Raw genomic sequence first — 12,859 nt, forward strand, 5'->3', positions numbered from 1 at the left:
TTCAGAACAAGAACATTCATTTGGTATATAACCGTTTGTTTTCATTTTGGAATCCAGGCGACTTTTAACTTGTGAAAACAAAGAGCGATAACAAAGAAAGAAAAATATCTTGCTTCTCAGAAATAAATCTCAAAATGTTAGGCTGTGTGAAACATTTCATCCTTTCACACACGTAATGTCCCAAACAGCAGCGGCACACAGCTTAGCGCATTCAGTTTGACAGCCATGGGTCAACTTACAAGGGCACTTTCCTACTTTTCTGGAAAGCGAAGTCATTAATTAAATCATTGAACTCAAGCTGGCGTAGTGTGTGAAGACATGGTGGACAGTGATCATATTGACAATGACGGGTGATTTATGCGTCGGGACAAGGTGAGCTTCCTTACGGGTGACGAAATGCATCAAAAATGTTATCAATATGATCAAAACTTCTGAAAATATCGTTTCATATTTTCCGATCTCGCTACCTCTGAGGCCCCCTAGTGGCCAAGGCCCTGGGCAGCTGCCCATGAAGCCCATTAGGATAACGCGTCCTTGGATATTAGATCTTAACCATTTACTGATTTTTATGCACTACATCTTGACCAGGCCAGATAACCAACAGACATTTGGATTTTGGTAAAGGTTGTTTCAAGTTTTTTAGTTCTTGGGTAGTTAAAGGGGCGACTCTCCCTTCCCAGAATCCACTTCGTTGTTTTAGTTTTGAAAGCATGCAACCACAAGGCAGCACGGTGGTGTAGTGGTCAGCACTGTTGCCTCACAGCAAGAAGGTTCTGGGTTCGAGCCCAGTGGCCGAAGGGGAGCCTTTCTGCGTTGAGTTTGCATGTTCTCCCCATGTCCATGTGGGTTTCCTCCAGGTGAAAAGACATGTGGTTAGGTTAACTGTGAGTATCTGAGCACTAGTAGTATGGCAGCTGCCAGCGGCGCCTTTATATGCCTTCAACTCAGCCATGTTGAGCTGTGTCCTTCACTATTCAGCTGTAAGAAAGGATGAGTCCAGTGCTATTGAACTCACGGAAATAGCTCTATATAAGTCCAGTATTAGTACCTGCTAGCTCTCTGTGCAGAAAAACTCCACAAATTCACTGTTAGTGATCCCTTTGAAACCCATCTCAAATTATCTTCTTGATCTACATGTCAAATGTGGAAGCTTTGAACAAAACACATTTTATCTTTTCTTTCCTTCAGATCCATTACAAAGGAATAACCATACGAAAACAGCACAAATCGTTCAAAAAATTTAAAATATAGATACATTGGCAAAACATCTTCAATGTCATGTCACAATTTAAGACGTATGGCCTAGGATGTTGCAGAATTGTTATTGCGAGCATTGAAAATGGCGACTCGCTACTTGGTGGAGAAGATTCTGGGAAGAGTGAGCCAGCCTCTTTAAGAATACACGCATCACTGCTTCCTGAACTTCATGCAGAATACATCTCTTTCATGGGTGGATTTAATGCTGTGTTGTTAACAAACCTCTTGGATGGGGGACCAGAGTCTGTGTGTTCCAATGATGGGGAAATCACACTCCTAAGCCTCCCAGGAAATGTCTCTGTCAGGGTTCTGCTGAGGAGACTCATCCTGTAGCTGAACCCAGGATTTAAAGGGAACAGTGCAAGTTCCATCCAAGCTATGGAACAGTGAACCAGTTCTTTACTCTTTGAGGGTTTACATTAATCCTGTCTACCTGTTCATACTGTAACACATAGCATGACTATGCTACAGTACTTATTTCTGGTACTTACCTGTAAATAATACTGTATTTTGGACTTCTGGTTAGATGTTAACTGCATTTCATTGGCTTTGTACCTGTACTCTGCATAATGACAATAAAATTGAATCTAATCTACCTTTTTTTTTTTTTTACAAATTTGACAAAAGCCTGTGATTGTGTGTGTCGACATTTATTGTGGGAGGTACTGCAGGAGTAAGGGGTGCCTGGGACACTATTACACGTGATCTAGTCTCTGTATGGAATGCAGTGAGAGTTGTCTCCAAATTTTAAGGTGTGTGTTGGATGCAGTCAAGGGTGTGTCTTGTCTCCACTCTTGTTTATGGTTTTCATGAGCAGAATCTGGGCGGCACGGTGGAGTAGTGGTTAGCGCTGTTGCCTCACAGCAAGAAGGTCCGGGTTCGAGCCCCGTGGCTGGCGAGGGCCTTTCTGTGCGGAGTTTGCATGTTCTCCCCGTGTCCGCGTGGGTTTCCTCCGGGTGCTCCGGTTTCCCCCACAGTCCAAAGACATGCAGGTTAGGTTAACTGGTGACTCTAAATTGACCGTAGGTGTGAATGTGAGTGTGAATGGTTGTCTGTGTCTATGTGTCAGCCCTGTGATGACCTGGCAACTTGTCCAGGGTGTACCCCGCCTTTCGCCCGTAGTCAGCTGGGATAGGCTCCAGCTTGCCTGCGACCCTGTAGAAGGATAAAGCGGCTAGAGATAATGAGATGAGATGAGCAGACTCTATCAAGACATCTGTCTTTGCTTTAAAACATCCCCATTGTTTTTGTCTTCCACACTCTCTGGACAGCTAAAGGCAAATTTATGCAGATAGTTCCAGGCCCTTCAGTTCCAGTGAAGGGAACTCAAAATGGTAAGTGATACAATGGCATAATAGAGAATTATGTGCCTTTGACTTTCAGCATTAGTTTGTTTTAGCCTGATTATCATGATTCAGCAATGATAATGTTGCCCTGCACAAAGTGAGGTCCATGAAGAAACCGTGTGCCATGTTTGGTGTGGCAGAACTTGACTGGCCTGCAAGAACCCAACTGGCCTGCAAGAACCCAACTGGCTGAAACCGTATGAAATAACTGTGGGATGAATTGCAAATTAAAGCCAGGCCTTTTCACCAAGCATCACTGTCTGATCTGCAACTTGCTGAAGTCATGATATGAAATCTAACGGAAACCATTCCCAATAGAGACCATTACAGTAAACAAACTGAGGTTCAAGTTCATATAGATGTGATATTCATGTGCTCATATATTTTTGGCTATCTAGCATATCACATGAATGAAAGTGTACTGCTTTTAATTTCATTTAAGAGAGCCCAATACAATGTGTGAGGTAAAACATTTCAGTCAAGTTTATATGTTTAAAACATCAAAAGATTATGAAAATGTAATAATACAGTATATTCATCGCCACAAAAAATAAGTCTTCAAATACATACATATTTTCTTCTGAGAGAATTAGCTTTATACCCAAGAAAATACAGAAAACAATTAAATAAAAATGTGAAATCAGAAACAATTATTTAATTAACATTTTGGTTCTTAAAGCATCATCATTTTAAATCATTTAAAACCACCAAGATTATAAAGTTTATGCAAAAGTGCAGTGTTTCTTGATTTGATCACGTCACAATGTCTTTGTGTGAGTGCACGTGTGTGTTTTTAATGTTCTAGCATAAGTAAATATCTGTAGACATACTGAGCACTGGTTTTATTCTAACACGGTTTCTCTCCTGTGTTAATGCACTGGTGTGCTTTGAGACTACCTCTCTTATTAACTCTCTTCCCACACTGGGCGCAGTGGGATGACTTCTCGCTGGTGTGAATGAGCTTGTGTACTTGGAGATTACCGGAGTGAGTAAAACGCTTCCCGCACTGTGAGCAGTGATATGGTTTCTCTCCAGTGTGAACGCGCTGGTGTTGCTGGAGAGTACTCGCTTGAGTAAAATTCTTGCCACACTCTGTGCAGTAATATGGTTTCTCTCCAGTGTGAATGCGCTGGTGTTGCTGGAGATGACTCGGTTGAGTAAAACGCTTCCCGCACTGTGGGCACTGATGCGGTTTCTCTCCTGTGTGAACGTGTTGGTGTAACTGGAGAGTATTCGCTTGAGTAAAACTCTTCCCACACTCTGTGCAGTGATGTGGTTTCTCTCCGGAGTGAATGCGCTGGTGCCGTAGGAGAGAACCCTGTTGATTAAAACTCTTTGCACACTCTGAGCAGTGATACGGCTTCTGGCCTGTGTGAATACGTTGGTGCCGTTGGAGAGTACTGTCTCGATTAAAACTCTTTCCACACTGTGAGCACTGATGGGGCTTCTCTCCTGTATGAATGTGCTGGTGAATTTGGAGGACACTGTAGTGAGTAAAACTTTTCTCACACTGTGAGCAGGGATATGGCTTCTCTCCTGTGTGAATCCGTTGGTGTAGTTGGAAAGTACTACTGTGAGTAAAACTCTCCCCGCACTGTGAGCAGTGATACGGCTTCTCTCCCGTGTGAACGTGCTGGTGTGCTTGAAGATGACGCTCTCGAGTAAAGCTCTTTCCACACTGTGAGCACTGACAGGGCTTTCCGCCTGTGTGAATGCGCTGGTGTTGTTGGAGAGAATTGCTGTAAGTAAAACTTTTGCCACAATGTGAGCACTGATACGGCTTATCTCCTGTATGAATCCGCTGGTGGCGTTGGAGAGAACTGCGGTGAGTAAAACTCTTCCCGCACTGTGTGCAGTGATGCGGTTTCTCTCCTGTGTGAGTACGACTGTGTCGTCGCAGAGTGCTGCGTTTAGTAAAATTCTTCCCACACTGTGAGCAGTGATAGGGCTTCTCTCCTGTGCGAATGTGCTGGTGTTCTTTGAGATGACGTAGATGAGTAAAACTCTTTTCACAGTCTGAGCACTGGTGAATGAGAGTGCTACAAGATGATTGCTGACTATCAGGGCTTCTTGTGAGCATTGGATTCTCTGTATATTTTATCTCTCTGGATTTCTGTGGTTGCTCATATTTGCCATACTGGCATCTCCTAATACAAGATTTATACCAAAGTGGACGCAGGGAGCAAGAGATAACTTGCAGCAGAGTGACGTTCATTTCTGAAGCAAAGCAAAACAAAAAATGTTAAATTTTAAATATGTGAAATGCCAACAAGATTATTAAACAACGTTAGGAATAACACAGTGTTGATAAACGTGTACTTATTGTGGTCTCCTTTAAAAAGGACTGGTATGCACTTTGTTGAGTCAGTGGAATGAGGCAGAACGAGAGAACTGATTTGGTTTAGTTCTAGTGGACTAAGTAACAGAATATCTCAAAGAAATCTGTGTTCGATCTCCACAAGCAGTGTGGCCAAGCCACTATTTCATGTTCCCTACCCGTGAAATAAGTTTCTTAACCTGCCAATTCACTTCTGCCCGTGTCTGTGTTCTGCCAGTCACTGTTGTGAGTCGTTCCACTGATGGAGAATGCACACATGAATACAGACCCAGACCCCGACCCCCACCCCACTACAGATCCCCTAATTAAAACCTTCAGGAGCATCTCAGTCTCCTGCGTCCATGGGGATGTCCGAGAGGTCCTCACTGCCGAGGTCCAGGTTGGGAACTGGAGAGGTGAGAGACCTTTATTGATCAGGTTGGTGCCTGAACGTCCTGTTTTACTTCTTATCGGGAAAGTCTGGGCGGGACAAAAAGAGGAGGACAGTGCTGATGCTGGAGCAGAGGGTGAGTCAGACCACAACAAAAACCTGCTTTCCTCTGTCTCACCAGGCAATTAATGAGGGGAATTTGGACAGGAACAGAAGGAGGACCACCAGCTAAAACACAGTTGGCATGAAGACCAGCACAGTGACTAAGCTCTCTCCACCTCGTACTTCCTGATCCAGGGAGGCTTGCTATACTACCACACAGAGCGCAAAGGGCAAGCATGTAACCTCTTAGTAGTTTCCTGCTCCAAGATTACCATCTTAATGCACCTAGCCCAATCCCACCCACTAGGGGGCCATTAAGGGGTCTACTACACCTTAAAGATGCTGAGGGATTGCTTCCACTGGTACAGCAGAGAGGCAGAAGTCTGCAACTTCTTCCAGTGGTGCGCTCAGTGCCAATGCACCTCCCCCAAGAAGCCTGTACAAGCCCCACTCATCCCCCTACCTATTATTGGGGTGCCCTTTGAGCAGGTAGGCATGGAACTCATGGGGCCACTGCTAAAGCCTGCCTGGGGGCACAAATACATACTGGTGATCATGACCTATGCCACCTGGGCGGCACGGTGGTGTAGTGGTTAGCAGTCGCTTCACAGCAAGAAGGTTCGGGGCTCGAGCCCAGCGGCCCATGGTGGCCTTTCTGTGTGGAGTTTGCATGTTCTCCCCGTGTCTGCATGGGTTTCCTCCGGGTGCTCCAGTTTCCCCCACAGTCCAAAGACACACGGTTAGGTTAACATGGGCCAGCCTTGGGCTGAAGTGCCCTTGAGCAAGGCACCTAACCCCCAACTGCTCCCCGGGCGCTGTAGTATAGCTGCCCACTGCTCTGGGTATGTGTGCACTCATTGCTCACTTGTGTGCGCGCGTATGCATGTGTTCACTGCTTCAGATGGGTTAAGTACAGAGGACAAATTTCACTGTGCTTGAGTGTGCATATGACAAAGGCTTCTTCTTCTGATACCCTGAGGTGGTCCAATTCTGGACGGCCACATCCCAAAATATCATCAGTGAACTCACCCTCCAGCTAAGTTGGGATCCCCAAGGACCTCCTGACTGACCAAGGTATGCCCATAACTCAAATTTAATGATTGATCTTTGTCAGTTGTTGCAGCTGAAACAGATCAGTAGACAAGGAGGGAGCCAAACTGGGACCTCCTATCCTATGTCCTGTTCACGGTCTACAAAACACCAGAGCTGTGTTAATTTTGACAAGAATATGAAATTTAGTCTTAGTCGCTGACTGAAACTTGTCAATGCATGGGATGGCAGCCCACAACAACTGCCATCGCATGCACCCCAAATGCCCCTACTACCAACCACTGCACCAGAAGATTCTATCCCATCTCACACCTGCACTCCACTCTCTGCGCTTTCTCCCAAGAGAAATAAAAGCGCCTCTGCCTATATCTGTTCTGCCTGTCTCTGCAGGAAGTCATTACATGCCATAGACAAGCTTCATCCCTTCACAGCTGTCTGCATTTTAAGCACAGCTCTGATTCCATACAAAACTGAAGGTTCTTAAAATGGCACCATCTCAGGCAGCTGCACAGGGAACAATACTATGCCATAGATGCTAAAGACTAGACTTTAGTTGTTCTTGATATTTGTTTGGAAAAAAAACTAAGGTGATAAACACTGACCATACATCATGTTTTTAATCCCCAAATCCCTTCCAAGACCAAATAAGACATATTTAAAAGAACTATGTTTAGTTATACCATCGTCAGCTGAACACTACTTCTTAATGAGGCAGTCAAACATACTGTCAAAATCTTTAGCATGCTCCTCTTCAGACCACACCAAGAGCTCCTGTCCTGGTTTAATGTTTTGACAGCAGCGATATAGAATTCTCCCTTGATACTGGAATGCCACAAGATTTTGCTCTTCATTATTAGAAGCGCAATTCACATACCTGAGAGAAGGAGGGAGAAAGAAAAGGAACTGTAAAAATCAACAATGACTTAAAAAAACCTACCAACGCTAAAAATCTAAACAAATACACAATAATCAGAAGATTTTAGCTTGTGCTCCTCACCTCATCCAGTTAGCATGTGTCTCTTTCTTAGCATCTATGTATTCCTCACTTTGATTATATTTGTATATCTGGGGGAAAATACTAGCATACATTATTCAACTGTATTGCATTTGTATTGTGCTTTTAAAAATAGACTGTTACAGAAATCCAATTGTAGATTTAGATCCCGACTGCGCAAGCCAGAGGCAAGAGTGTCAAAGAAAACCCCCCCGATGAACCCTTGAGAGGAACCAGATTTTAAAGGAGATGCATCATGTTCTAGGATGAGCACAGAAAAGTCTTAATGATTTTCTCTCTATTTGGCATATCACTGCAGTGACATGGCTGTTCTGATGGCCTTTTCTTCCAGCCATCAAAGTATATGGAAGAACTACAGTACTGTTTCCTGTTGCCTTCTACTGGATTATTATAGAGGTTTTCTCCTCTCAACTATTGCCAGTTGCAGTGAGTTAACCTAACTGCATGCCTCTGGATGGTAGGGGAAACCAGAGCACACAGAGGAAATCCATGCAGACATGTAGAGAACATACAAATTCCACACAGAAATGCCCCGTTGGCAGTGCTAACCAATGCATCACCACCGCCTGTCTTAATGTTTACAGGAAAAATTCTTAGAAGTTACAGGATATTGTAGAATTGAAACTGTAAGAAACTGTAAAAGTATTGGCAGAACAACAAAACCTTTTGGAATTTTACTTGTGTATGCAAACTGATAACAGTCAGTTAGATGAGAGCTGTGCCCTTCCCTTCTTGAATTCTATAAGAATAATGCAATGTAAGCTGCATTGCGATCAAGTGATGCATACAAGAAGACCCAAGCCGAATACAGGCCAAAAGTAGGTCATTTACTACTTTAACCAATGCTGTTCCAGTACTGTGATGGGGTTGGAACTCTGACTGAAAAACCCTGACCCCAAAATGCTTTTTGCCCATGACCTGTATTCCTGTTTTAGTGGACAATCTCACCAGGATACTGTAAGGACTTGCATTTCCTGTTAATTTGCTGCTGCGATTATAAAGACATTCTTGCACTTATTCTTAGAGTCCAATACATGCTTTTACCAAACATTCTCTAAGCACATTTTGTACAATTTACTTTTTCTTTATATGGCTGTACTCTGTATATTTAAAAAAAAAAAAACCTATCCGGTTGACACGCACAGTTTCTCTTCTTCTGCATGTCATTTCAATGATTGTTTTACTTGCCACTTTTGCCTCTGGGTTACTTATTAGGGATCTGAATCTAAATCAAATAGAACCAAGCATGCTATATGAATTAAATAATATTTTTTGAGATCCAAACTCACCACCCAAGAGTAGTTACTGTTCATAGCTTCCTCTTTGTCTACCAGATCTCCCTCATAGGGTCCAAAGTGCACACCAACTGGAATAATCTCGCCTTTATTGAAGACACCCAGGCCTGCCTCAGGAATACTAGACTCTCGAACTTCTAGACCTTGTGGAAGGGTTTGTATGGCTCGGTCAGCAACTCCCATAGGAACAGGAGTGTCAGGGACAAAGACAGCTGGACCATGAACATTACATTCATTGGTAAAGAAGGACCTGCAGTGCTCACAGTCTGGAAAGAGAAGATATAAGAAAAGCAAGAAATGGAAAAAATAGGTTTTCTTTGTAAAGTTTCTTCTGCATGTATGTGTCAAGATGTTTCACTTGCAAATTTATATACATGGTGTGATGAAGTGGAGTTACTGTGATCACTCCGAAGTCTTGTATTCCTGTTATACTACAGCAATTTGCCAGCAATAATTATACTCTAAATTCATTAAAGAATGGCATCATACTTTCTGTCGAGAGAATGTGTAATATTCCTGGTGTTTCCTTTCACTGCTGCTCAACTCTGAACAATCAGACCTGAGTTTCTCAAAAGCATTGCAGCGCAAAGCTCATCGTTAAATGGTAGGGCGAGCAGCACAATGAACACTCTCTCTCCTAGTTAAGAAGCTCTTAGCGTTAAGAGGCTTTTGGGAAACCCACCCCCAGTATAGTAAACAGTGAATGAATGAATCAGGGTGTGATTTCAAATGAAGCATATTTTGGGACAACTGTCTTACAAAGGTAGTCTTCATCTTCAGGCTCCTCCTTTGGGAATTCTCTGTTCTCTTGGTCTGTGGGAATGACGTGTCCCACAACACTTGATGAGTTTCCACTTGACATTGTACAAGTCTCTGTCTTCACATCCTCAGAAAGCTAATGACCAAAGAACAATAACAATTATTCAACAAAGAAAGTAAATAAAACTTTTGTACAGCAGGTTCACCTACATACCATCATTACCGTCTCTACTTCTACTCCATCAGTACTGCATCTTCCCCTCTCCTCCATCACTAACACCTCATGCCCTCTCCCCCATCACTACCACACCTTCCTTTCTCCTCCATCACTACCACCTAGTTCCCTCTTTCCTAGAAAACAGTAAAATGTGAGGAACAGGGGGAACTCCAGGACCAGGGTGGGGAACACGTGCTAGAAGAAGAAGTGTGAAATTATCGGCGTGCCTCTTAAACCTCGAAACCTGCCAGTAAACTGAAACACTGGTAGCAAGCTCAACAGGAAGGTTTAATTCCATTGGTTTTGTACTTTCAGCATTAACTTGACCCCTGTGCACTGTGGGTTATTCTGCTTAACAATTTCTGACAAAGAGTTGTGCTGTAGCACAGCCTGTCCATGCACAAATTAACACCTGCTGTGATTGTATTGGATTTTCTCACCTGAAAATGAGCGTTGTGCTTGTTATTCTATCTGTTCAATACTCAGCTGTACATTCTTAAAGACAGGAATAAACATAAGGCTGCATCAGTAACCTTTACCTGGGACTCAGGAGGTCTAGAACACGTGCTGATTTCTGATGGTTCCATCATAAACAGCCTAATAATAATAATCCTGAAAAAAGGTCAAATCACCATAACTGGTTAAGAATTAGCTTTTAAATTAAAGATATGTGAAGAGGATCAAGTACTGCAGAGATTTTCCTCTTCTTCTTCAGTGTAAAACTCAGCACATTACCGCCACCAACAGGAATGGAGTGTTTATGGTGAGTTCAGAGCTGTCTAAAGTGCTCTACTGTGTCTTTTCTCAAACCATAGACATATAAACATAGACGCCGCATTCTGCGTAGAATCATACGTCATCCTCGCCGCCATATTGGATGTGGCAAAGTGGAGATTCTTCAACCGTCTCTGGTATAGCGTCTAGACAGTAGCCGAGAATAAAGATGCCTCATTCATGTGCTGCGTTTAACTGTACCAACAGGTTTACCGTCCAAACGAGATCACATGGGATTACCTTTCACAGGTGAGACTGGAAAAATACTTTTCATTGTATTTGGTCATTATAACATAATTTTACAAACAGATTTTTCTGACTTTGTGGCTAATATGAAGTCTCACGCATAATAGCCGCTCGGTGAAACCTGTCTCCAAACAACGAAGTATTTCCTTTGCAACTACGCTGATTGTTGTTAGTTGCTTAGCTAACTTTTCACATACTATGTAGGTTTCCCAAAAATAAAGAGATGAAAAAGCAGTGGGAGACAGCTGTGCGACGGGAAGGGTTTTCTGCTACTCTGTCATCCATGCTCTGCAGTGAACACTTCAGAACGGAGGATTTGGACAGAACAGGTCAGACAGTCAGGATCAGAGAGGGAGCTGCTCCTTCAGTCTTCAGTTTCCCAGCTCATCTCCACCGGGGGGGTGTAGAGTTATAAGCAGTGAGAATTAGAGAATACAGCGCCACACTATGATGAACGTTTTTGAACGTATGATGAATGTTTTTAACCTTTCTGAATGTGAAGGAATCAGTGATGTAGTTTGTTTTGGTATGACGTTAGAACCTGGCCGAACTCAGTTTGGCGCTCATTCAGCTCACTTTATTCAGCGAGAGCAGGTCTGTGTGGTGACTCAATAAATAAAACAGTACATTTTTATTTTCATTCACTGTTTCCAGTTTTTCCACTATTTCCATCATTTATCATATTCAGTCTTGTAGGTTGGTTATTGTGGCCTCAGGTTTTGGTAGCTTGCTACGGTATGCTGACTGATTAGCTTACCTGAGCTATCTATCGCGGATCTGTCGCTAGTTTGCAGTGTACAGGGTATTTCACACACTATTTATAACCATCACATTAAAAGTTATATATGTTGATTTGATGCCTGTTTGTTTCCCAAATATATACATGTGTCTTAATGGGTGAATAAAAGGCATCGAGTTAAATATTATTGTAGAAAGGGGCTTTATGAAGTTCAGTCCATTTACTTGCATTGGTTTACGGGGAAGATTTGCCACATCCAATATGGCGGACACTCTGACGTATCCCAGCAACGGGCCACCAGCTCAATGCAGCGTCTATGTTTATATGTCTATGTTCTCAAACATACACAACTTCTGGACCTGTACCAGTGTAATCATTTCTTACCCATAACACTTAACAAGTGGTTCATGTTCAGGTTAAAATGCTAAACTTATTTATTAAACAAATTATAAAACACAGCAATTTTTACAAAAATTAAAATGCCAGGTTAAACTCCCTGAAGTCATGAACATGATGCCAGGACGACTGGATTTCATGACGTTCATGGCCATCAGATCAAACATGCTCGCTGTCAGGGTTTTTGTGAAGCAGTTTATGTTTTATTGGAGATATGATGTCCCAAATAGGAGATTTATTTTTAGGCAGTGTTCCACCTTGGAAATGAGCTTACAGGTGCATCTCAAAAAATTTAATTTTTTGATTAAATTTTTGATTGAAATTTTTTTAATTTAATTTAATTTATGAAAGTGAAAATTTAATATAGTCCAGAGTCATTACATATAAACTAAAGTGTTTGAAGCATTTTTCTATTTTAATATTGATAATTATGGACCACAGTGCAAACATTTTTTAAAAATCTCAAAATATTGCAATATTTCACTTCAAGTTTTAGTAAATGACTATTCAAACAGTATAAATACCATGTGTCTCTTGGTCTGGTTCAGAACACTGGAAATTTTCCTGAGTAAAATTTACTCAAACTGAAGAAAACTTTTAGAGAGGGACCAAATGTTATCTGGCGTAGAGTAACATTTCTTCCGTTTGAGTAAATTTTACTCAGGAAAATTTCCTGTGTACACGCAACCACAATCATGGGGAAGACTGCTGACTTGACAGTTGCCCAGAAGATGATCATTGACACGCTCCACAAGGAGGGTAAGCCACAGGAGGTCATTGCTGAAAAGGCTGGTGTCAGAAATGGCAAGCTGAGGTGAAGTGAGGACCCAAGAGCAGACTCAAGGCAGGCAGTGTACAAAAAGAAACTTCTTTAATAAAGTACAGGGCAGAGGTACAATAGGACTCAGGCAAAAATCAGTGGTCAAAGAATGGGCCAAGAGGTCAAAACACAGAA

General features: G+C 42.4%; 1 protein-coding gene across 1 annotated transcript in view; it reads right to left on the bottom strand.

Annotated features, from left to right (window-relative positions):
- Nucleotides 1-10,457, bottom strand: part of LOC132893453 (zinc finger protein 420-like) — a 34,045-nt gene extending 23,588 nt beyond the window's left edge. The window contains exons 1-6 of the mRNA XM_060932608.1: nt 10,289-10,457; nt 9,533-9,668; nt 8,768-9,039; nt 7,461-7,528; nt 7,189-7,337; nt 3,574-4,820 (exon numbers count right to left, since the gene is read on the bottom strand). Coding sequence (XP_060788591.1) covers nt 3,574-4,820; nt 7,189-7,337; nt 7,461-7,528; nt 8,768-9,039; nt 9,533-9,668; nt 10,289-10,339 — 1,923 coding nt within the window. The 5' untranslated portion in view covers nt 10,340-10,457. The remainder of the gene's footprint in view (nt 1-3,573; nt 4,821-7,188; nt 7,338-7,460; nt 7,529-8,767; nt 9,040-9,532; nt 9,669-10,288) is intronic.
- Between the last annotated feature and the right edge of the window lie 2,402 nt (nt 10,458-12,859).

The sequence above is a fragment of the Neoarius graeffei genome, chromosome 10 (assembly GCF_027579695.1).
Source record: "Neoarius graeffei isolate fNeoGra1 chromosome 10, fNeoGra1.pri, whole genome shotgun sequence".
NCBI classification, from domain to species: domain Eukaryota; kingdom Metazoa; phylum Chordata; class Actinopteri; order Siluriformes; family Ariidae; genus Neoarius; species Neoarius graeffei.